Source organism: Salvelinus fontinalis, chromosome 6, assembly GCF_029448725.1.
Source record: "Salvelinus fontinalis isolate EN_2023a chromosome 6, ASM2944872v1, whole genome shotgun sequence".
NCBI lineage: Eukaryota > Metazoa > Chordata > Actinopteri > Salmoniformes > Salmonidae > Salvelinus > Salvelinus fontinalis.
Window position 1 is genome coordinate 42,695,410 of NC_074670.1, and position 26,058 is coordinate 42,721,467.

The 26,058-nt window shown below is 44.7% G+C and overlaps 1 protein-coding gene across 4 annotated transcripts in view; it reads left to right on the forward strand.

The window, feature by feature from the left end:
* The window catches only part of LOC129857851 (AF4/FMR2 family member 2-like), a 174,080-nt gene that overhangs the window by 41,008 nt on the left and 107,014 nt on the right, over window positions 1-26,058 (forward strand). For 2 of the 4 annotated variants that reach the window (XM_055926488.1, XM_055926489.1), the window contains exons 3-4: window positions 6,144-6,194; window positions 6,685-7,587. In XM_055926488.1, coding sequence (XP_055782463.1) covers window positions 6,144-6,194; window positions 6,685-7,587 — 954 coding nt within the window. The remainder of the gene's footprint in view (window positions 1-6,143; window positions 6,195-6,684; window positions 7,588-26,058) is intronic. The other 2 variants (XM_055926490.1, XM_055926491.1) reach the window with 1 other exon arrangement.

The following is a 26,058-nucleotide window of genomic DNA, read 5'->3' on the forward strand; positions in this document are numbered from 1 at the left end:
CGTTGTGTTGCTGCATCATGTCCTCCTCTGTACCAGCCTGATTGGGCAATTAAAAGTGATTAAAACTGATCTGAATAAGTCCTCGTTATCCGCATCTGGTATAATTCATCCCTGCAAAGGAAACATTCCTTCAAGATCATACACACTATTTATACTTTCATACAGTAAGTAGCTTTCTAACACGACAGATTATCTGTAAACGGCACCTTTAGAGAGAGAGTGTGGCTTTCAAGGAAAGAGGGCGTGGAACCTGTCCATCACATCAACATGGAGGTAGACGTATGTGTGGAAATAAACAAGTAGTGACTGTGTCCCCTTTGAAGGCTAATTGCCCCACGTCACATGACATGGTGCAGTCTCCCCTCAATGCGGCTTCGCTTCAATAGTGGATCAGCGCCACCACACATAAATACACGCGCACGTACACAGGGGAGCACGCAACGTGCGTGCACAGGCGAAACCGTTCATCTTCATCTGATCGCCCACTGCTCCTCTTAGCCTGGGAAATGAGGTTCCAGAACACATGAGTGTTCTCTTAAACACACGCAACCTCTCTGCAAACTGGGTCACACTTAATGACAGAAAAACAGGCACACAGAGCTATCTACTCCCTTTATTTTAATTTATACTAAAGGGTGTCTCTACCCCTTATATAGGACTGTGTGAAATGTAATTGTGGATGCTGGTATGTGAGTATGTATGTGTCTTTGTGGAAATGGGGTGTGTTTTTGGAGGTGGGAGGATGTGTGTGTGAGTTTGTCTGCTTGTGCTTATGTTGGTGTGTTTGTGTGTGTGTGAAGGAATGTGCTCGCCCAGCATTCTTCCAGTGAGTAAGCAGACAGACAGCAGGGGTAATGGGGAAAGGAACTCTCAGTCTAGGTGGGTGGACTGGTACAACCCGAGAGTCAGACAAAGAGCAATTTATTAGCCTTTCAGTAAATATGCCAATGTATTGTTTGGAATTTGACCTTTGACAACATTTTACAGATGCTGATGTGACTGTATCATGAGGGAACATACTCACTCACTTTAGGTTTAGATTAACAACTGCTAGAGTACAGTGAGGTCACATATTAACTTATGTATTGTCAATCATGTAACTGCACTTTCCTAAATATAGATGGCTTTCACCAGGCTATACTGTAGTTAGAGGATTACAGCCTGAGACAGATCTGTTCTCCAGACCCCCACAGTGTCAGCTAATAGTCATTGATGTCATCACATCTGCAGGAAAATGGACTCTCCACTCCAGGCTTTAGTATTTGGGCATGTAAGCTGGGGGACTTAAGGGCCGGTAAAGATGATGTGTGTTTAGAAACCAATGTGTCCTGTTAGTGCTTGACTGGTTCAGCGATACTTTCTCCTTAGCTTTCTCCTTAGCCCCCTCTCTCTTCCTCTCTCTCCCAGCCTAGTGCTCAGTAGAGAGTAATAGCAGTACTTTCCTCTCCTCTGCGAAACACTGTTTGTAGTTCTCCCACATCTCAGGCCGCTATTAGTTAATCCCCCTTTAATCCTGTTTAATGGAACTATGCTGTTAGCAGCTATTTGGGACTGATTTACTGCTTTCCCAGCTCCACTGGCACCCAGAGAGACGCCACACAGCCGAGGAGAGCTGGCTGTGCCCTCAGAGGTCCCCTGCTCCCCCTGGCTGCCCCTGGTCCCCCCTGGCCCTGGCGCCGTCAGCAGGATGTGTACTTCGTGTACTCCCGGGACCCCTCTCTACCTCCTCCTGGACAGGTCTCTGTGAACGCACAGCCAAGCTGTTTTTAAAAGCCTGTAAAGCCCAGTGAAGGTCAGGCCTTTGGACTTCAGCCAACGCTGCTGCACCACTCTGTCACAAAGAGACCTACCTTTTTCCCCTCTCAAGGCAAATATTCCCAAATAAACCTCCCTAACCCCCTCCCTCCTTCTTCCTCCTTCTCCCTCCCTCCATCCTCCACCAACTGCTGAGTCAAGAGGAGCAGCAGAGTAAATGAGGAAATAGCCGCCAAGTTATTCAGCCATTTTCTCCGTTTTCTGCAAATGTATTTTGTGTTCCTCCTCAGTCGTCAGCTCCGGTACTGGATGTTTTATTCATGGGCACCAGCATTACTGTTGAGGAGCAGACTCTTAGAGATGGAGAAGGAGATTAATTAATTTATTCAATGCTAACGTTTGCTCTCCATGAATGTAAGAGATGCAATAGCAAATAGTTATATTTTTTAGGATGTAATTGTATATTCCCCCGACCGTCATCGCTGTCAGATTTTATCAATAGGTTTAAAAGTAGGATTGCGACATATTAAATTATTAGTCCATTACGTTCGCAGTTTATTTCCGAATTGTATTGTGGTTTGTTGCTGATTCTGTTAGGAGGCTACCTTACATCTGCTAGCTCATGGATCCCCTGCTGTCATTAGTACTCTATTGATTTCAGATGATTTGTGCTAGGTGTTTACTCATGTGGACCCATATTGATGCTCTTTATTGGGAAGCACTAATGGATATTATACAAACTGCTGAGGCTTTCTGCTCCTGCACCAGTGAGGAAGGAAGGCTTTTACAGATGGGCTTACAAAGGAGAGAGACAATTCAACAGATAAGGATTGCTGGATGAGTCTTTGCTCTGGGTCTTTAACTCATTCTTTTTTTTAAAGACTTAAGATTGAAGTTTTCAGATTTTTCTTAAGTTTTGAATTGAAGGCAAATAACTGTTAACAGACAACCACATGGCCCATTGTAAACACTGCCAATCCCATGACAAGCAGTGTGAGAGAACAGTGCACATAACATCACTGTAGGATCAGCCTACAGCCCATCATAGTATTGTATTGTAGCATCAGTGCAGATTCCTTTATCCTAGTATGAGCCTATAGGCTTTAGGCTGGAGACAATAATGTACTGGCACACAACTCCAGGTAAATAAACTTTGGACACAAATATTAGTGCTGGGATGACATGAGATGGATTTATTTCTTTGTAAGGTCTCAAGGACCCTATATAATATCCCTGTAATGTATCCCTGTAGCCTGTGCATTTCTCAACATTCTCACTTACAGACAATATATGAAATGGGTCAATGTCTTCTCCACACAGAATCCCATTCACTCACATCCTTGAAAATCCACAGGAGTCCTCTTTACTATGCTGTGATATGACAACAACAAAAAGCAAACTTTGTATGGATAAAACCTACTTTCCCCTTCATACAGTACTGTATGAATCAGCTCATAGTCAAATTAGCTTTTAATTTTGCTCTTTGTTTCTCAGTTAAATCATAAAAGGCTAGCATTAAGGCATGATCCCAGTGAGGTGCTTTACGATTGCTTGGCAGAGCCGTGATGGCAGAGCTGTGGTGGGGTGGCAGAACTGTGGTGGCAGCCAGGGTGTGAACTGTGGGATCTGATGCTGATTTAGAGAGCAAACGAAGCCTCCCATTGCGAGCCTGTTGGCATGCACAGAGTGGTATTGCCCTAGTGCCCAGACCTGCCACCATACAAAGTCTGTCTCTTTAGTATTCTCCTATTCAAAGGCTTTTTCAGATCCTCACTGCAAACACACACACACCCACAAACACTTCAACAGAGCTGCTTCCTGGGGAGAAATGTCCATTGACAAGAGGCCAGCTGCTTTCCTCTTGATGAGTGCCTTTCTCTTTTTTAAAACCTTTCCAATTTGAGTTGAGAAACACGGCAGGCAAAGGTTCATCTGTCTCCACCCGTTGAAGAAATGCCATATGCTCTGATATAAGAGATGAAGTATTAGGCATGTCATTGGAAGCCTTTAAAGTAATGGGGATCAGCTCAGCAGAAGTCTTGTCAGCTGATGGCAGTGGAGTAGTGTAGCCTTTGTTCCATGAAGATAAGGAGTTCTGACTGAGGTACTTTAATCATTGTTTAGAACCTGCTACCATGTGGGCTCCTGGGCGGCACAGCGGTCTAAGGCGCTGCGTCGCAGTGCTAGAGGCGTCACTGCAGACCCGGGTTCGATCCCGGGTTGTATCATAGGGCGGCGCACAATTGACCCAGCATCGTCCGGGTTAGCGGAGGGTTTGTCGGGGGGGGATTTACAAGTAGGCCATCACTGTAAATAAGAATTTGTTCTTAACTGACTTGCCTAGTTAAATAAAGGTGTAAAAAAAAATGACAGCAGTGTAACTCAAAAATATAGTAGATAACAATGTTATACTTCTCTGTTCTAGTGAAGCTACTCCAGTCCTCAACTGTAGTTAGCCTGCAGTCAGACTGCAGTCAGTGCACTGAAGGACAGCCCTGCTCCAACTCAAGCTCCAGGTCTACTCCAGCAGCCTTCTCTACACAAGAGCCCTTTGTGCACTGTCGTCCACATTGCTTTCCCCTCACTGAGAATGACAGCATCTGGGAGGTCCACAAGTGCCCCTTCAACATCACACTCACTAAAAATATTGAGCCCTCGCAGCATGGCTTAAATAACCTGTGTGTGCTTAGGCTCCTCTTTGGACGATACACAGACTGTGGAAAACAGACTGCTGCTTTGGGCTGGTTGCTGGTTTTTCAAACACAGGTTGCTGTTACTTTTAGGGGGCTGTCAGGGCTGTTTGAGGCTTTCCCCTCTCTTGCTTCTGAAGTTATGACTGGCCTGATACAGGGGCCACTCCTTCGTGTGTATCACAACCCAAGCAGTCCAATCTGCCACCTCAGGTCCCTTGGCCCTCCCACCCCTACGGGAGGGCAGCTCTCGCTCAGTCCAGTCCAAGCTTTTCTCTGTCCTAGCACCCCAATGGTGGAAATTAGGACACATTTTTCTTTAGCTCTGACTATGTTGTTGAGGAAAATGTACTTCTTATGGCTGTGATATGTGGTTGTCCCACCTAGCTATCTTAAGATGAATGCACTAACTGTAAGTCGATCTGGATAATAGCGTCTGCTAAATGACTCAAATGTAAATGTATCACTGCTCACTGGAGACATACTGTTCTTTTGAACACATCCAGGATTTTAAAAGATCATTTGAAAGCTATCCTGTTTTCTAGTTAGATACCCCAAAAGCTTGTTGTATCTCCCCCTCTTTCCCTATACCCCTGTGTCCTAATATAAACTGCCCCTTTTTCTGTCCCTAATATCGACCTCCCCCATCACTGCTCAGCAGCAACTACATGGACAGTAACTCGGCATAGTTATCCATTTGGGTGAGCTTAATTGTAATACATTTTGGAACAACAAGTGCATGGCCATTAGTTTTATGGGGGACATTATAGTGATGCTGTGCAAGGTCAGGGGTGGTCAGGGGTGAGTCTTGGCAGAGAGCAGTTTAGCCCTAGCTGGCATCTTCTATTTTTTATAGAGGTCAGAGGTTAAACACCCAGCAGATAATTCCCCTTCCCAGCAGCATAATGGCTCTTCATGCTCCACACCCTCCCTTCCCCTAACCATCAACCATCATTTGATTATTGTGCAAATACACAGGCTTATGCTTCCTGAGTCTGACAGAGTGTTGCGCTATTATCACCACCATAGTCCTCTGTGATACCAAAGGGATACGCTACTACACTGTACATATTTATCATTTATCCTTTGTTGCCTTTGAATAGCCTAATTATATCCCTATACAGAAAACAGCTTTGCATGGCTCTGCAATTTTATTGTACGACTGAAATTAATCTTCATTTGCAGTTCGTTTCAAATAGATGTTATAATTTCTGTTTATATAGCGTGCGTCTTAGCATAATGCATCTGCAATTGTTGTACGTTCTTACTAGGCTCTTACCTCTTACACGTAAAAGACCAGTAAACACAGGCTCGGGCTGAATTTAACAGTAATGTGTTGCACATTAAATAGAATGTTGCCTGTTATGAAAGTAATGAGTTTGGGGGTGGTTATGCATGCCTTTTGTCTGAAAAGCCCAGTATAAAATAATTATATGCTGAACTAGCCAAAAGAAAAACAAGTATTGTAACAAGGGCCTTTTGTTGCAAAATCATTTTATTGGAGGTTTTCCTACTTATTAAAGTGTACCCCTGAGAGAAAGGATATTAGAAGACAGGAGTGTGTTGACATTGCCACATATCACTATTGACTAAGAATACAGTTGAACAGATTATAAGATTATCAAGGTCATCCTATTGGTCTACTATATTCCCCCCAGTGTGACTAGATTATAAACTACTGTCTTTTTATACTGACAGACAGAAGCAACCAGTCTATCCACTTTGGGGGGGACCAACAACCTAAACAAGGTATCTATTATCTATAGATCCACACTAACAATGCTTGTTTTAATCACTTGTTTAATACACGCTAATACACCAACTGTGCCATCTTAAAGATGGATTTATTAAAGTGCTTTGGATAGAACTATAGTTTCATACAGTTTGTAAGGTGCATATTAGACTCTGTAATGATAGCTGTTTTTAGCTTGGAAAAGGGGCTACTTTTTCATTTTCAGAGTTGCTTGATGTACAGCCTAATGGTCTTGCTCACTGAGGCATGATTGCACCCTTCTCTATGCGCGCACACACACATCAACCTCTCTCTCAAACACACTGCCTGCAGTGTTCCTGGCTGTCTGTAATTAGGTGTAGCTCTGATGACCTGCTGCTCTCTGTCTGTTGTCAGAGTAGTGGGGGAATGATGATAACATGGTGGAGGGGGCTGGGGGGCATATAGTAGGGACTGAATATCTATACATTATACATCTCACCGTCTCTCCTCTCTCTGTCTCTGCAGACCAACAAAGGTGATGCCCTGGCCAACCGGGTACAGAATACTCTGGGGAACTACGATGAGATGAAGGAGCTCCTGACCAGCCACTCCAACCAGAGCCACCTGGTGGGGATCCCCAAGAACTCTGTTCCCCAGACCCCCGGCCCCAGCTTCTTCACCGAGGGGGCCCAGAGGACGAGCAGCAGGACGAGCACGGGGCACAATACCACCTCCATGCCCCCTCCGCCCTCCTCTTCCTCCCTGACCAGCTCCACCCGGCTGAGCAGCCATCAGAGCTCCAAGAAGTCCCGCTCCTCCGACTGGTTGCAGGGAGCCCACTGCTCCAGCAGCACCAGCACACAAGAGGTGGGGGGGCAGGTAGTAGGGGTACCAACCAGCAGCAGGGGAAAACACTTGTCTACCCATGAGCAGCAGCAGCAGCAACCCCAGAGACACGAGGAGCTGTTCAGCTCACAGGGCGACGTCGTGGGCCACAAGGGAGACTCCAGCAGCAGCCCCAACTCCTCCACCTCCAGGAGGCATGGCGGTGGGCAGCAGCAGGCCCCTTCGGCGGCTGAGCATGGCGGATACAAGGACAGCAACAATCATGTTAAGTCTCCCCTGGAGCAGGAGCCGGGCTCCCACGGGTCCATTTCCCCCGTGGCCTCCACCTCCCTGCTGCCCAGCGGCCTTTCCACGCCAACCTTCCCCCAGGGCCTGCACGTCAAGCCCAGCGCCGTGCAGCAGCAGAAGCCCACGGCCTACGTTCGGCCCATGGACGGCCAGGACCAGGTGCCCCTGGACTCCCCGGAGCTCAAACCTCCTCTGGAAGTGGGGGACATGGGCTACAGCAACCTAGCCTTTGGCAGCACCACCACCAGCTCCAAGAGCAAGCTGCCTAAGCTGACCCTGACACAGACTGGGGAGGTAGGTTCCTGCATGATTCACTTGACTCTACAGTACACACACACACACACACACGGTTTGTTGATAGATAGTAAGTGCTGGGGAACAGGTAACTTGTGCTGTGTTAGATGGTCTGGCAGTAGGAAGGGGAAAGAGGTTCAGCCAGATAAGTTTGGCCTGTGACTTTCCCCCTGCCTGATCTGTTTTTCATTGAGTCCTGGCAAAGACTGAGCCTGACATAATGGAGAGCCCTTATTAATAATCATCCGTTCAGTTCTCCTCCTCTGGCGACTCCTGGTCCTCAATCCAGCCAGCTGAGGGGCCACAGGGTTAAGGGGCCTTCCTTACACACACACACACACACACACACACACAAACACACACACACACTACAATCCCTCACTATGAAATGAATCTCGGGTGGAAAATCACTCGTGATTAATAGCCATTTTAATTCACATGGGCCCGCTTTACTTATTCATGTAACTAGTTCTGACATATGATTTGTTTTGGCCTCGCTGATGGATTGTATTACAGTTAGAGTTTTAGCATTTACCCTGTGGTCTTATATGTTTATGTATAATATATCCTGAATATGCAATACTGTATAAACGTTTGTTTTAGCCTCCAGATTTTTGGCTTGTTCCTCCCGTAATATTGTATGTAATTGGCTTGTCATGTATACATGACAATGATGAATGTGTTATTATTTCTGAACAGTTTACAACACTGTAAAGTAATACTCATCAGTTATTGCTGATAGTTGAGAGGAGGTCTTGTTTAATGAGCGTAAACGACATATTTATCCCTCCTTGTAGCCTCTTAGCTTGACACGGTCAGACCATCTTAGTCTGGAGTCATTTGTGATCTGAAGGCTTGTCATGTCAGTTTCATTTGTGTGTCAGCAACACGAGCAGGGCAGAGAGTCTATCGACTTTAGCCCCCGACTGTTTATCTTGTTCTAATGTTGGGAGGCAAGGGATGTTCATTTTAATGCCGGGGAGCGTTTGTCTCAGCTCTCAGCCAGTGGCGTGCTGGAGAATATTTTTGAACCAGACAAAATGGGCCTGCTGCTTTTGAACGCTTTGCAGGTTAACACAACATCCGTCCTAATGTATTCTCACCTGAGGTCACGCACTCATTATTTTAGAGAACTTAGTCCACCTGATTGGAATCCGCTCCGTTTAATCCTGAACATAATTAGCCAAGGCGTACTGAATCTCTCTTCTCTCCTTATCTCCCCCTCCTCACCAGTTAGGACAGTGCATGAGGAGAAAATAGCTACATGGGAGGGATCCAATTTTAAATATCCAAACACGATGAGCCCATACCATTATAAGACCAGACAGAGCAAAATGAGAATTGGTGCAGATTTTTTTTATACATTGGGGCATCTAGGCTACGTTTACAAAGGCAGCCCAATTTTTCCACAAACTGTTTTTTTCGCCAATCAGATCAAATTTCTTTGATAATAATTGGGCAAAATATCAGAATTGGCCTGCCTTTGTAAATGCAGTCCTAGAGGTATATTATAGATCAGGAATCCTCAAAGGAGTTGACTGAGAATTTCATCATGGCTAAGACTAAGACGGAAAGAACTAAGAGATGCCCCACTCACCACTCACTCTACTTACCAGTGATAAGGATTAATTTCCCTCAATTATTGAATTAAGTCAAATTCATGTTTTTCAAAGTATTTGAAGAATGATGTGAGGTGACCAAGTGATGACTGAAGCAGCTGCACATACTGTTCTTTGAGAATTTGGACTTTGTTCCTGTACCCACTCTTTACCAATCAATCCCCTGCAGCCTCTGTCTTCACTCTTTTCCCCACCGTTTCTCAGTGGCCAGCCTCGCTAATTGAGCCACTATAGAGATTCTGCCACGTGGGAGGTCAGGCCACAGTCTCAAACAAAGAAATGCATTTGTAGTATTCTTCCTGTTATTGGAGGAAGCTAGGAGTGCATGAAATACAGCGTCTCCTTCGAGACTTACTCATCTACACACCATGTCCCTGTATAGCTAACACATAAATAAGTAGATAAGCAACAATAAACAAGACTGACGTATGATTGAACAGGTTGACACACAGGCACCCAACCATGGCGCGCCAACCAGCTGTTCCCTTTCTTTAATAGTGTAGTCGAAGGCTATTCCCCACTACAAATTGCGCTATCTCGAATCTCGGAAGCATATGGCGCAGTTACACCGTACAGTTAAGCATGTGGCAAGGCTGAAAACCTGGGGGATTTGGAGAGCTGCTTGTTGTGCCCGGGATGCGGTCAGCTTAGAGGAGAATGGTGATGGATGTTGTTATTGGAGCAGGAAGGGAAACGGGGTGGGGAGGGAAGGCGAGGGACCCCCTGCACAGCACAGCAGAGCATAGCGGAGCCCAGCTGGGGAGAGATGGGGGGTGGAGGTGAGCACCATCTCTGCTCGTTCACTGACAGATGAGTCACTCGGTAAGAGACGGGGAGGAAGAGAGAGATGCAGATAGAGAGAGAGAGAGAAGGGAGCAAGTGAACTGAAATTGAGAGACGCGCAGAGTTAGTCAGAGCGAGACAGGCAGGCAGAGAGAGAGAGAGAAGCGTCCTTTTAAACATGTCTGTCAGGAAAAGAGAAAACATCTTCAAGAACTTTGATTTGATTTTGTTTGGCTTTGGTTTGTAAAAAAAAAAAGAGTAGATTCTATTGAGCTTAGTCTCATGAGAGCCCTCTGTTTTGTTGTTGTTTATCCTCTTATATTTATCCAGGTTTCTCAACAAGCATAGGTGTAGAATAACTAAAGCCAGAAAAATCATCCCAGGTTGTATTCTTTCTCGTTTTCAAGGTCCCACCTGGATAGCCATTGTTTAGTGTATGTCGTCATATTCTTATGCTTGGTAATTACTCTTCCCCTCATGGTCGCGTGCAAGAACCCATCCCTAACACTACGCAACCCGTCGTTGTTGTTTTAAAGCCTAATTAGATGATCTTATCCTCAAGCTCCTCCGTCTAACATCCTCCTCTACTCTTTATACAAGCCGAAGCCTCTGAAAAGAGAAGAGAGATATCACTTTCATCGCCCTTTCAAATCAAACGGGTGTGGGAGAGGAGACTTCACAGGCGTGAGATGTTCCTCTCATTCTGCGCTCTGCCCCTGGAGAAAATATTTTGACAGGTTGCGTGTAAAGTCCCAGAGTGATAAGGGTTTGCTAAATGGCTTTGGAAGCATCCTGTTAATACTGAGGCTATTGATTAGCGGCCTAGCTGCATTCACTGCTCACTCAGAAAAGCTCTGCCTGGCCAGCCTCTGTGTCAGAGAGGGAGTATGAAACATTGACAAGCAGATAACACCTATTGATCCCCCCCCAAAAAACTGTTATTGCACCAGGCATTACATCGGCTTTATAGAACTAATAGCCTTATCTCTAGCCTCGCTAAGCACACGATTTGACGAGACAATGAGAGGTTTAGGAGGCGCTCTTCATGATGGATATGGGAGAGATATAGAGAAAACATTTTACATATTCAATGCATTGAGGATTTGTTGTCCTCTTTTTCTCAAAGCCCTTGAGACATTCAATATTTCTGGAGTGGTATAAGCCTAAAGGCTTGAATATGCCTCTATTCATTTTGTTCTCTATTTATTATACTTACCTGAGTGGACTTGAGCCGGTTGAAAGGTTTGAAGTGTGTGCATTGATAATACTGATGAAGAATAGGCTACAGTGCATATTGTATGGGCAAGGGGCTGGTGGTCTAAGCTGGAGCATAAGGGCTGTGAATCAGAGGAGGAGACGCACGGTCGTCTGTTTCTCCGACGTCTGTCTGACTGACTGCCAGCCACCCATCAGACTCCAGACTCCTGTCTGTCAGCTAACTGCCATCAGATATACTGAGTGCGTGAGTAAGAGAGAGAGAGAGTGTGTGCTGCATAGCAATGGCCCTGAGTTTGTCTCATCCAGACTGCTAAATGTGGGGACAGGGACTCACTCTCATTAGACTGATCATAGGAACGTATTCACACAGGGCCCTGAGCCCGGAGCAGATCTGACCTCAGTTTAGCCATGTTTCCCCTCCCACCCGTCAGCCTGCTGATGTTAAAGGCCTTGTTTGCATTTAGAGAGCAGAAATTAATCATGTTGCTGTCTGATTTATATTTGCTTATAGCCATCATACAAAAAAAAATGGAGACCCCAGAAAATGATCATGAAATATTATTTAAAATAATCACGTATTACTGTAGAATAACAATAGCATGTTTCAGAGCCAGTGTTTTGGAAAGGCTGGAACAGTAACTGGATGAGTCCATTTCTCAGACAGACAGTACATCCCACGCTGACCAGCAGGTTGGCTTATTAAAACAGCCCCTGGCGTCATGGGGCAGAAATCTTTATCTTCCGTTCTGTGGAAGCAGGCTCCGTCTCTCTCTCCCTCGCTTGCCGACTCACTGGACAGACAGGAAGTCAGTTCCAGGAACATTTGATTATGCAGCGCTGCCAAGACTCACAGGGAGAGACAGAAAGGGTGGGGGGGGGCAGAGAAAGTCAGCTTCCCTGGAACAAAGCCTTTACCCTCACCCTGAGTTTGAGTCACCCTGCCTGGAGTCTCTAGTCTTTCCTCAAAGGAAGCAGTCCTGTTACAGACTAAGGTCCCCACCTTGTCATCTCACTCCTCATACTGGGTTTAGGTAGATAATAAATAAATACTAGCAAGGCTCTGACATATATTCTGTGTTATTTTTTTTGTTTCTACTTGTATGGATGATAATGAACCTAGTATAATATAATTTGGGATATCATGAACATTTTCTTTGAGCACAGTTTTTTCCCCTCACCCAAATTCACTTGCAGAATTCCTTTATGCCCATATTGCTTTTTACTTAGACATTTTAATCATACATTACACACCAAGCTCACAGACGTTGTTTGCTTGGATTTGGCTTTGAAGTCTAGCTTTTTGTGAAAGGGTACATTTTGTCCGTGTCAAGGTAGAGGTGTTAACATTTTGATAATGTTGTGTTTCGTGAACCCAGAGACGAACATCGTCCTTACAAGACAGTGTAATTGGGGATGACAAGGAGGTATTGGTCATCACACAGTCGGCTGGTTTGGAGATGGAAAGAGACAGAGAGAGGGAGAGGCTGTGGGCTGAAGTGTTTGGATTTGCTGTGAGAGCACACCCTGAGAGACTGGGGTTAAGGGGCTGATGAGTGAAGAGAGAGTCGGGCCCAGGTTGGCCTTTCTTCTCCATGTTGGATGGATGCCAGCTCTCCTCTCCCTTGATTTATACTGTTTACAGATCCATTATATTTAGTTGAGAGCAGCAGGGTTTTACTGTTGCATATCTAAATAAGTCTGATCTTAGATCAGATATGAACTACTTTAAATACTACTTGACCATTTTTATATTCCCTAACACCTGATCTTGAACTGACCAGAGTCCACAACATAACAACCTTCTTTCAGAGATGGCAGATCAGCCTCCGTTGTGTTGGCCTGTAGGCCTCTCGATAATGACTCTCTAATATGACACAAATGAAAACAGAAAGGCACTTAGATGAAAGGAGATGTTAAAAAACAGATTTACATATAATAATTTATATAATTTAGGGGAAGCCGAGCGCATCCGTAGGTGGGCCTGGTGAGAAGAGATAGAAAATGACAACGCGTGAGTCGTGGGTGAGAATTAGGTCACCCACTAGGGCTCACACACACTTCCTCATTCCTCGCCCACTGCGTTTCACCCAGTCATGCTTGATGGGTTCTTCCCATCCGCCTTTGTAAAATCACTTTGGAGTTCATTAATGCAAGTCTTTGGTACAAATGTACTGGTCTAGTGAGTAATGTGGCTAATAAACATAAAAGGATGTGCTGTAACTCAGTCCTGGCAGACCCCCTCACCAACAGAGAGGAGGGTAAAAAGGGAAATGAAAAGAGGGGGAAAAAAGCTGAGATGAATATCACAGTGTAAGAATGGATCTGATCAAAGAAACCTGGATGTTGAAATGGGTTATTGTGCTTTTTCCTCCGTATATTCTGCCCTGTTCTTCTTCTTCTTCTGTAGACTTTGTTCACAGCTTAGTGTCTGCACAGAATGTACCATGCTTTAAAAATCGATATCTGCTTTTTGTGCTTATTCTTTACATGCTCAGAACTATCTGGCTATGTTCAAAGCCCCTCAAGGCATTCCATATAAATTGTCCTGTATTGTATACCATTAATTGCATCACAGCTTTATATGATTCTGAAAAGTAAATACATAAAAAACACGACTAATAAAACTTGAAACTTTATAGTAAGACTACTTTGAATGTTTCTCAAAGGGGCACGTCAAATAGAAGAGTCCCTCTTTAAACTGAGGTCAAGAATATGTGTTGACAATATCCTGATGGGAGTTCCCTACACAGTGGGGTGACCTGACCTATCCTCTCCTCTGCTCTGCTCTGTGAATGAAGACTGGAGTGAACCTGCTGGTCAGAGACAGTCCACTCTTTGAAAATGAACAGCACTTGTTCCCAGTCCACTCTAAAAGACCCTAACTGAACTAGCTCACTGGCTAGGCGACACTCCAGGACTAAACAGTGTCTTCAGATGGCCTCTTCTCTGCCACATCCCCAGAGATAATGGGCTCCATTCCCACTGTGGAGCCACCAAAGCACCAGGCACGCCTCGCCTTGTCCTCCAGGACGGAAACCTGGGAGAAGAATGGTCAGCCCCTCGCTCCCTGTAGAGTAAACCCTTTCCCCCAGACAAGCCTTAATCAGGAGATACTTTGGGGTCCTCTCTTCCAGACGTGTCACCCGCACGGCCGACAGGATTAACCGGCCAGATAAGGCTACCCCAAATGGCGCTCTATTCCATTTATTGTGCACTACTTTTGACCAGGTCCCTGGTTCAAAAATACTGCAATATATAGGGAATAGGGTGCCATTTGCGATGCACAAAATAAGCTTCCTCTCTTCCTCTCTCACCCTAGAAAAAGGGACAGTTGTTAGGAGGCTTCCCCATTAGAAGTAACAGCTGGGATCATTTGCATAATACCCATCAAGAAATATTTTTTTTCAGAGCTGCTTGTCAGGGGGGGGGGGGGGGGGGGGAGAAAAACAACAACAATTAAAGTATTTTCATTAGTGCTGCTAGAATCACAACCTGTTTATATTTTTCTGCTGCTTGTTATTGAAAAACCAACGTAGAACTTGTATACTACCATTCCTACTCATCTGTCAATTGTTTTAGGAAAGTTGAGATTTGGTTGTCGGGAAATGTCTAAATGATTTGAAATGAGAGAATGACTAGATATTGTGTGTGTGTGTGTGTGTGTGTGTGTGTGTGTGTGTGTGTGTGTGTGTGTGTGTGTGTGTGTGTGTGTGTGTGTGTGTGTGTGTGTGTGTGTGTGCGTGTGCGTGTGTTATTCATCTGAGCTTCTGTTTCTCTCTGCATGCTGTCTGATGCTCATTATTTCCTTGCTTGTCTGAACACCTTTTCTGCTCCGTGGTTAAGGAAAGGAGGAGTTTAAATAAGGACCCCTAAACTCAGCCGCATTCTGTATCCAATGGATTATCATAGCATTAGTTCACATTCTTAGGGAAATGGGAGGAATCAGCAGCTCACATTTAAATACTGAAATAAATGTTACACAAAAAAAGCATGTATATCTTTAGATCAGAGAATGGATGGTAGGAAGGAAAGAAAGATTCCCGTGAGTGAAGGATGTTGATCCCCGTGAGTGAAGGATGTTGATCCCCGTGAGTGAAGGATGTTGATTCCCGTGAGTGAAGGATGTTGATTCCCGTGAGTGAAGGATGTTGATCCCCGTGAGTGAAGGATGTTGATTCCCATGAGTGAAGGATGTTGATTCCCGTGAGTGAAGGAGTGGAAAGGTGGTTTTAGGTTGCGAGGTTGAGAAGAGGTTGCAGTTAAAAGGTCGTTTTTTTATTTCTCTGAGGTGGAGGGAGAGGAAAGGGTAGATTTGATTCCATCTGGTCCCTATTGGCCCTCAGCTATAGTCGTGGTTGGTTATCTTTTACGAAGATACCCATTGCTAATCTCTGCCGGCCTCTCAGAAAACCACAGCATGTTTGGATATTGAATGAGAACATTTCTGCTTGACTTCCCCATGCCTCGTAGGTAATACTGCGTTGCAAAGCACCCATACATGAGCAATGATCTAAGGGCTCATCAAATGCATGCCCTCCCTCATCTCCTCCCCTCCTCTCCTCCCCTCCTTCTTTTCCTCACACCACATGTTTTCTGTTAGTTTTAGCCCCTATAAATACAGAGTGATGGCAACAGAACACAATTACACTGTGGATTTAGTATGCTGTAATTGCAGGGGAGCATGATAAACATACTCTCATAGAGCCAGCCCATCCATCCCACCCATTTACCGTAATGGGGACTAGGAGAGGTCACTCCTGTGTTATCTATATAGTAAGCCCCACACTCACCTCTGAACAGTATCTCATTCCCCTCACTATTCATCAATTCTCATTCCTTATATGTGGCATAGTTTGTTGTCTCTTGAAATTAGATATTTATTTATTTGCTTTTTGAATAGATGCGCTATGAGTTATCAGTAACACAAATGGATTGAATATCCCAAAGCCAGTCAAATATTGCAATACAACTATTACACGCATACTATCAATGAACAAATGGCAAATACAGACCACATTTAAGGTTTAACATTACATTAAGCCGTTGGAAATCTGGGCTCAGTCAATTTAATGCAACAGAAAACCCTGAGTCCCTAAATTACTTTTCCCTCTCCGCCATCCAAGCATGGTTCATGCCTCTTGCCCTGAAAAAAAGAAACGCTTTATGGCTCTAGGCATTGCAAAACAATACACTATGTGGCCTACTGGTAGCTCTTTAGTCTTTTTAATTTATTTTTGATGCCCTCTGCTGTCGCTGAATATCTGTGGTGGCTTGTAATAAAATACCCGCTGTGCAATTTTGCGAGTATGTCAAGCAGAGCATGACCAGATATGCAAATTTAACACAGAAGAGCAAAAGTGGAATTTTTAGTATTTTGCATCTGCAGAAGCTGTTAAAGGCAGTTTAGAAAACCATGAATATATAATACAGAGGTGGCCCGACCGGAGGCTAAACCCTATTTATCAGCTGGAAGAAATAGTTTGTTATTTTGGTTTCAGACATTTTTTAGAGAGAGAATGAGAGTATAAAAGCGGGAGATGTAAAGTTGCGATTAGATCTGTATGAATGACAAAGGGATTTGGAGGGTCTCAGTGAGGCTCTCGCTGTGAGGGTGAAGTCTTCTGACTGGAGCCCCATGAATATATTGAGCGTAAATATCAAGGTCAGATCATCCCTCAGCTGCCATACACTGACTGAGATCCTGGAGACAAGCGTATACACTCTGCTTCTCCTACTTCCAAGTGTGTGTACAGGCTTTGACTTTCTCGGCAGTTAGGTGTGTATGTGTTAGTTTGTGTGTGTGTGTGTGTGTGTGTGTGTGTGTGTGTGTGTGTGTGTGTGTGTGTGTGTGTGTGTGTGTGTGTGTGTGTGTGTGTGTGTGTGTACACAGTAAGTATGTCTGTGGTTATTTCTTCTCCAGCATAGTGAAACGAACCTGATCAGTCACAGCAGTAAGCAGGTGTTGATGACTCAGGTAAACTGGCCTGTTTATTGACAGTGAGAGTCCTTAGTCACAGAGCCAAATCTAAGACATGATGGATGATGCTTATTACTGGCTGTCTGCTCATGTTTAAATGTAGCCCTGGCGTTGCCGGTGGATACACAAGCAAACCATTAGTCTGCTCTGGGGTCAGTTCACACCTCTCTGACCCCACTCAGGTACCTCTGTGCCCCTTCAATAGCTCTCCATGCCACCCCCAGCCTGCCTTCCACTCCCTATAACACTTTAATTGGAGATTATTTAGTTGAGTTTAACTATTAAGAAGATTCTCAGCTGGATTTTCTCTGAGCTTACACGGTTTGCGTTTTTTGCATCAGTGCTTTACACATCAAATCCGCTTGGTTTAAGGAAATGGGAATTGTGTTGGCTGAGGAAAGAACTGTTGTAAGAAGAATCAGTCTGGTGTAGTAATGCTCATATAGATCCTATACTTCAAAGGATTCTATAATTGTGAGTTAATAGGATCTTTATGATAATGCCATCCAACAGATAGTTGTTATTTCCTTTACTCATCATATACACTACCGGTCAAAAGTTTTGGAACACCTACTCATTCAAGGATTTTACTTTATTTTTTACTATTTTCTACATTGTAGAGTAATAGTGACAACATCAACACTATGAAATGACACATATGGAATCATGTAGTAACCAAATAAAAGTGTTAAACAAATCAAAATATATTTTATATGTGAGATTCTTCAAATAGCCACACTTTGCCTGGATGACAGCTTTGCACACTCTTGGCATTTTCTCAGCCAGCTTCATTGGTGCGGCAGGTAGCCTAGTGGTAAGAGCGTTGGGCCAGGATCGGGCTATCTTCTGTATACCACCCCTATATTGTCACAACACAACTGATTGGTTCAAACGTATTAAGACAAATACATTCCACAAATTCACTTTTAACAAGGCACACCTGTTAATTGAAATGCATTCCAGGTGACTACCTCATGAAGCTGGTTAAGAGAATGCCAAGAGTGTGCAAAGCTGTCAACAAGGCAAAGGGTGGCTACTTTGAAGAATCTCAAATATAAAATATATTTTGATTTGTTTAACACTTTTTTGGTTACTTCATGATTCCATATGTGTTATTTCATTGTTTCGATGTCTTCACTATTATTCTACAATGTAGAAATAGTAAAAATAAAGATAAACCGCTGAATGAGTAGGGGTGTCCAAACTTTTTACTGGTACTGTATAGATGTTGATTCAACATACAATTTGTAAGGCAACCAGTTGCAATAGGATGTTGTTGAGCAAATTCACAACAAAGAGTTTGCGTGAACATTTTGTTGAGCAATCCTATTGCAGCTGTTTGCCTTATAATTGTACATTGAATGGACAGTACATCTTTTTTTTTACAGTCAACTTCTGTCTGACCTTTACTTCCCTGATGGGTTCAGGTGAGAGATTAACCAGAGGTCACTTCCTGACATGGCACTTCCCGGTTTAACCTCACTTCTATTGCAGACTCACGCTGAGTCAAATGTCCGTGTTTTGAAATTGTAAGATAGCCAGTTGTAGTGAAATCCACAATGTGAGTCATTCTCGCACATTGCCTTTTGCGGGCACATCTGTTTTGTTAGTGTATAAAATGCAGACTGTAAATCGAAGAGAAATCTAATTCAAAATGTCATACAGGGGTGCATGCATGCCGTACAATCTTAGAGCCCTCTACCCATGTATCTTGCGGGAGCAAAGTACATTTCGAACTCAAAGTGCTTCTACAGTATGCGATTTAGTACTCTGAGATACTTTCTTTAAGCTTGTGAGTGTAATTTAATGAATGTGTGTATGTCAGCGTAAGATAGAGGATGAGAGAGAGAGAGAGAGAGAGAGCGCTAGAGGGTGTGTATGTCTGCCCTCTCTCGGGGATGCATGTTCTTTCGCCTCCTCTGTTTGCAGAGTAGCGAAGTAGTGTTCAGATGCACCGTGGCCTTTAATGAAGGTTTGAATATAAAGTGACAGAGTCATCCATTAGCTGTGCATGTAACTGCTCTGGCCCCACTGTGTGCTGATTAGAGAGCCGAGGAGAGAAGAAGAGAGATAACGTACACATTAGGCCCCACGTGTAAATTGCATTAGCTAATCAAAATACCGAGTGGATGTATGCTCACAGAGATAAATTATTTCAAGGTTATACGATTTTTCTTTGGCAAAAGCAATGCGTTGTACAATAGTTTAAACGTTCAATGTACAGTGCAAAATTATTGTTTACCAGTTGCTTATGCTAATTAATGATAAAGGATTTATGAAGTCCTCTGGCTGCCAAAGCCCCGGCTCCGCCCTCCTCCTATGTATTAGCCGTATCTTCACACACACAGATCCACTTGTTCCACCCTCAGTGATCTGAGGGAGAGGGGCTTAGAGGGGACAGGAGAGGAGAGAGGGGGGGGGGGGGGGGGGGTGAGAGCGGGAGAGGGAGGGAGAGAGAGGGGTGAGAGGGGAAGGGGGACAGAGAGAGGAGAGAAGGAGCGAGGGAGAAAGAGAGGGAGAAAGAGTGAGAGATAGAGAGGGAGAAAGAGAGATACAGAGAGGGAGAGAGATACAGAGAAGGAAAGTGGGGGGAGGGGTTCTGGGGAACTGTTGTGGTATCAAGGGTATCAACTGTTGTGGTATCAAGGGGACCTCTATCTCTGCCCCTCCAAAAAACTCCAGCTCAGCCAGCCAGGCCAGTGGCGGTGGGGTGTCCAAACTTGCCCCCACTGAGGTCTGGAGCATGTTCCCACTTGCCACAGGACAATGACAGCTCCCACTGGCACTGCCAGCTGGCCCTGGGCCACTAACCACAGTCATACAACAACAATTGTGGCCATGAAAAGACAAAGGCATGCAGCCATGCACTCACGTCACAGTCCTACACTGTCAGTTGGTATTTTTTAAAGTGATTGCCAGTTCCAAAGCCCTGGGTGGTTAATTGTGAAATGTCAACACTGATCATTCTCATGTAGAGGGGTTAGATCTGCCTTGTTGTACAGTATCATGTACTTCAACTTAATGAATTGAGGGACTATCTTAGAGAAAGGGCCAGTGTTGCACCTGTTCTTACTGCAGCCTGCAGTTACACACCCTCAGTCAGTCATGTACTGTAGCAGTCTGGAGTATCTCCTTACTGCAGGCTCTGATGGCTGCCGTCTTAGCTCCCAGATTACAGACATACAGGAAAGAAACCGGAGAGGTGCGGTGGTGTGATTCTCCTCAGTTTGAGTTACAGGGCTGTGCATCTGTCCTCTCCTCTCACCAAATGACTGGCTGCTCGGGTTTCAGATCCCAGCTCTGGTCAGGACAAGGGTGGAATGAGAATGTGCACAGCCTGCAGGTGGTGCCTCAAATGCCCAGGGCTTCAAACCCAGACCACAACTGCATGGCTATACCATGGTGGCCAGAGAGCACAGTGTCTACACCAACCTGACCCTTGACCCAGTCCCACCTATTCTCAACTGTCCATTTAGAAGTCTGTTGGTTGATTGGGTCTCTGGTGCCAGCTGGATGGTCCTCATCCACATTTCATTCATGGAATTTGTCAGCTGTAACTGTGTCCTTAACCAGGCTTTACTGTAGGCCAGTGGCATATTGTCTGTTCATCAGGACTGGGTTTTTATAGCTCTCAGTCTTGTCTGCCGTCAGTCGCAAGCTCAGATGGTTCAACCAGGCCTGTGTTACACAGGCTGCCTTGTTGCCTCTCCTGATGTTTATATCAGTTAAACATTGACATACTATGCACATGCTCCACCTAAAGGGGAAGAATATAAAAGTCATGTTTGTAACTGCAAAGTAACATTACTGTTATTATCAATTAATGATAATGTGTTTAGTTATAGATGACTTCAGTGCTGGATGTATTCAAGTGAATACTAATGTGTTTTTGTTACTATTTCAGTCTTTAAACTAGTCGAGGTATTGATGCTTAAAGGATCAAGATTGTCCCCCAGGTTGACATGCTTATATCTTTTTCTCTTAAAAACATAAAAGTGCCAATAGATGAGATACCCAACATATTGTAGATCTACCACCGGTGGCGTGTGAGCTCAGAACAACAGCAGTTTGTTATCACAGAAAACGTGATCACCTTTGATGCCGTTCTAGCGTGAGAGCAGGGTGTAGTATGAGAATGTTTCCCTGACACCTGACTTTTCTCTGCGTAGGGATAAACACAGAAGGTGGACCGAACCACTGCCAGGTCAAAGGGTTTAACATGCAGGAGGAAAGTAGGCCGTTATAACGGCCTAATGGAAGGGAGATAATTAACTATAGTGATGAGCCACTGAGATAGGAAAGGGGCCAGCGGAGAAAGGTGACTCCTCACGGTTGACATGGAGCCTGTTGACCCTGACGAACAGGCAGGGCGAGTCGCTCAATGAACTCTGGCAGGTTTACCCAAGCAGATCAATGGCAGTTAATCTTTCTGTGTTGGCTGCTTCTGCCATGGCCTTGGCTGCAGCCAGGCAGTTGGAGGGAGAGCAGAAGTGAGTGCCTGTCCATGAGTGCCTGTCCGTACAGCGGTGTGTAGTTCTCTCGCCCACTCTCCCTCTGCCGCCATTGGCACAGAGCTGGGCAGGGCAAGCATACATAAGCAGCACACAGAGAGAGAACCACACACGGAGGGACCACACACATAACTACACAGAGACAAGCGAACCCCCTACCAGCGAGAACCCACACATTTAGCGGGAGCTATTCCTCCTCTCTGTTCGACCTGTCAATCACACTCCATTCTCTTCCACCGCTCAAGCAGGCGGCAGGCAGGGAGGAGGAGGAAGCGCTTCCGAGCCAATTAATTATTTTTGTGAATTTCCCAAACCCTGGAGATGGTATCAGCTGCAAATTTTCCTTCACCACAATTACAATGACTGCTGCGAACTATTCACATTTGCGAGGGTGCCGATTTAAATTATCAGAGACATTAGTCGTTTGTGTCTCTAAGTGGGTTTTGATTTCCACTGAAGACACAGGCACAGGGGTGACGTGAGGAGGAAACTGGAATTAAACAACAACAGTGCACACAGGCTGGCTGTTAAAAGCCCCAGTGCCCTTGGTGGAGACAGATAAAGCAGTCAAGACTCTGAATAGCTCCTCTAGGCTTTATACACTTCAGCTGGAGAAGACACATTGCTGTAGTTCCACTGTTCAGGATTGAATAACACACGCTGGGATTGTTTGGGATTGCCATTGGAGTATTGTGTGTGTGTGTGTGTGTGTGTGTGTGTGTGTGTGTGTGTGTGTGTGTGTGTGTGTGTGTGTGTGTGTGTGTGTGTGTGTGTGTGTGTGTGTGTGTGTGTGTGTGTGTGTGTGTGTGTGTGTGTGTGTGTGTGTGTGTGTGTGTGTGCATATGTAACTTCTTGTGAACCCATGTCTCATGCTTTTGTCATGTCTCATGCTTTTGTTATTTTGTCATGTTGCGGATGGAGAAAAGGGAGTTCCTAAACCTGCGGTATCCTTTAAACCATAGCCCAGTCTGATTTATGATTTATAGAACCCACTGGAATTCTGCAGTTAACCAAGTAACCACTGGGCTTTCAAGCTCCTAGCCAGGAAAAACATCTTACAGTATTGTTATATATTTTATAATTCACTGATCCTCAAAAAGAGCATGTCTATCTCAGGGGGCCTTATTTGATCCAGCCCATTGGTAAATGAGTGGTGGCGCAATGTTTCTATAAGGCTGCAGTGCAGGTTCCTCTTGGTCTCCATGCACTAGTCCAGGTCACTGTTCTCCCTCTTCCCATGATTATCATGTTGAACAACAGATAGTGTTTAGAAGACTGGCTCTTGAACTTGGAAACAAATTCGCAAATTACCCGCAGAAATTGGATATTACAACCTCCACTGGCGTAATGGTCAGTGACTGCCGTATAAATCAAAACATAATTATGGCGGGGCCCCCGACTTCCTCATTTGCATAAGTGCTCATAAGATGGGGGAATATTATGTTGTACCGAAATGAAATAAATAAACAAAACTAAAAGTGATGAAGCAGCCGGCACACAAATACCTCCCTGGCAAATAACAGTGAATTCATCAAACAGATGTTATTGCCCCAGCCACTGTGTTGGTGGCCATTTTATGAGGCTTTAAAAAAGAAGAAAGACCTACTGCTGATGGATTTCGCACAGAGAGCTTCGGGGAGGATGGTGGATGATGTCACAGTTCACACACACGGTGGTGCTGCTGTGTGCCTGTTTTCTGTATCCACCCGTCCCTCACCCCCATCACCCCCTCACTCCCTAGCCCCAAACCACCAGTGGATCCCACTGCCCCCACAGAAATGTCAGCCAAGACATATGCTTTTGGACAGTTCATGTGACCAAACAAGGGAGTCACCCATGGCGAAATAGGGAAAGCTTGAATTGATTCCTTGGGAAAGGTAACCCTGCAATTGTGTCTTACTTGTTCGCCATTTTTTTTCTTTGATTGACATAATCAGAATGTGACACTTATTGTCCTTGACAAAAGAAAATTTTGTGACCAAAGACAATGATGCTGTGAATGATGATGTGTGATATGGTGTCAGTATAGCCACCTGTATAGAACAACCACAATGGCTGGCTAGTGTTACTCACAGTATTTTATTTTGTTTAACCTTTATTTAACTAGGCAAGTCAGTTAAGAACAAATTCTTATTTACAATGACGGCCTAGGAACAGCGTGTTAACTGCCTTGTTCAGGGGCAGAACAACAGATTTTTACCTTGTCAGCTCGGGGGATTCAATCTAGCAACGCTCAAACCACTAGGCTACCTGCTGCCCCTACACACTGAAGTGTTTAGATGACTGCCATGCTTTAACTAAATACAAGGATGTCACACATTAGAAATAAGGCTAATGTTTCAGCTAGCCATATTCTATTGCAATTATATGGTTCAATAGCGGTGATTATAGTTCTTTTTCAATCTCCCTCTCTGAAGTTTTGGTTTGCTGGCTCCCTCATCATATCCTGCCTGGGCATAATGGGCCAGTCTGGTGGAAAAAGGATGATAAATGGAGCTGGCAGGGGCTCATAGATTTATTAAATTTCTATCAAACCCTGTAACAAAAAATCTGCTTTGGTTAGGAACGGGCTTAGATTTTTTAATCAAAATTCATGAGTCCCCGATTCGTGGTTGAACAGGCCCGAGGAAGACTTGAATCGAAGACTGATTAAAGAAAATAAAAGGCTTATTTGAAGTAATTTTTCAATGACGCCTTTTAATTGGATGTTAAATCAAATTCTTATCTGCTTTCCCGCAGATAGCGTTCTATATGGTCGTAGCATGGGTGTCACTTCCACTGTAACCGATACTCGGAATAACAAGGACTTCACACTTCCTCACTCGGCGAAGGATGGAAGGCAGCATGAGTGGCTGCTGCGTGCGTTCCGAGGCTGCATGGGCCGGCTGATTAAAAATGCAAACGAAGGGGGTTGGATTTGTTTATTTCTGCTTCTCAAGCTGTTTGAGAAATCCTTTAGGAGGGGAGACAGACAATGTTGTTGGGGGAAGGGTGTTGGACGGTTGTTGGGGGGGGGGGGGCTCATTCTGTGATGTGAGGAGTGGACTATGTCCTAGTAGTGGATATATGGATGCCAGCTTATCCCAGCCACTAGTAATGAGACTGGTCCTTTTGATGACTTATTCCAGTTTACTGTAGATACACATACATCCACAGCCTACACACTCATCTCCGAGATATTGTACACAACTTCAGTGCATAAATGCTAGCTACACAAGGGCAAGGGAAAGCGCCCTCGCTGGGTACAAAGTACGTCTTAGCTGCTTGCAGGTCATTTTAATTGATGCGGTTGGTGTTGAGGGGAAATTAGATTTGCAACAGTAATGATATTTAACTACAATGCCCTCTGTGGTAGAGTAGTGTCTTCTAAATGGTGATTCCGTGGAGACCAGAACAGGACATGTTCCAGACTCAGTTGTTCTCTAGTCAGGCCTCGGAGGAAATAGAGGAGATGGTTCATCAGCCAGAGATGTAATGCCATTGTGTTTTATAGCAGCAAAGTGACACTGCGTCACAATGACCAAAGAACATAGTGTAGTCTCTGAGCGTTTCTGTCCTCTTCTCCATAAAAATGCAGCACCTCGTCACTTTGAACCACTGCCGCTCTTAATGGGGAAAAAGTGATGTCTTGGTCTGTCCTGCAGTCCAAGGGTTGATTCTTACATTCAGGATGTCCACTTGTTCTGTCTGGACTCCTCAAAAGTGTACCTCTTTGTGTGTGTGTGTGTGTGTGTGTGTGTGTGTGTGTGTGTGTGTGTGTGTGTGTGTGTGTGTGTGTGTGTGTGTGTGTGTGTGTGTGTGTGTGTGTGTGTGTGTGTGTGCATGCACACACGTGAGTGAATTTACATTTCAGTCATTTAGTAAACACACTTATCCGGATCCCAGGATTATATGGTTGTAAGGGTGTATCTGTTTTTGTGTGTATGCTCCCTATGTCAACAAGAGAATGCATCTCTCTAGATGAGCGTTTGTTTGTCAGTGATTGTGTGTGACTAGCAGACTTCAGATGCAGGTATTTACGCCACACAATGCCTCAGGGGGATCCTGGTATACATTAGTTAGTGCTGTAGCTACAGGCCTCTGGGCTATCTGTCAACGCAGGAGAGATTTGGGTTAGAGCCAGGCTCCTGTCACGTCCTACTGGTGTGCCCTGATTCAGTCGACAGGCACACTGGCATGCTCTTACACAGGTCCTCTATAACGATTACCATAGAGCACAGAACAGGACCCATATACAACAATTCCTCTTTTCCAAATACAACTCACCCAAGAGTAAAACATATTGGAAGTGGATATATGGGTCTCCAGCCACATCCATTCAACATTTACACTAGGTTCAATAGCTCAGTACTGTCATGGTTGA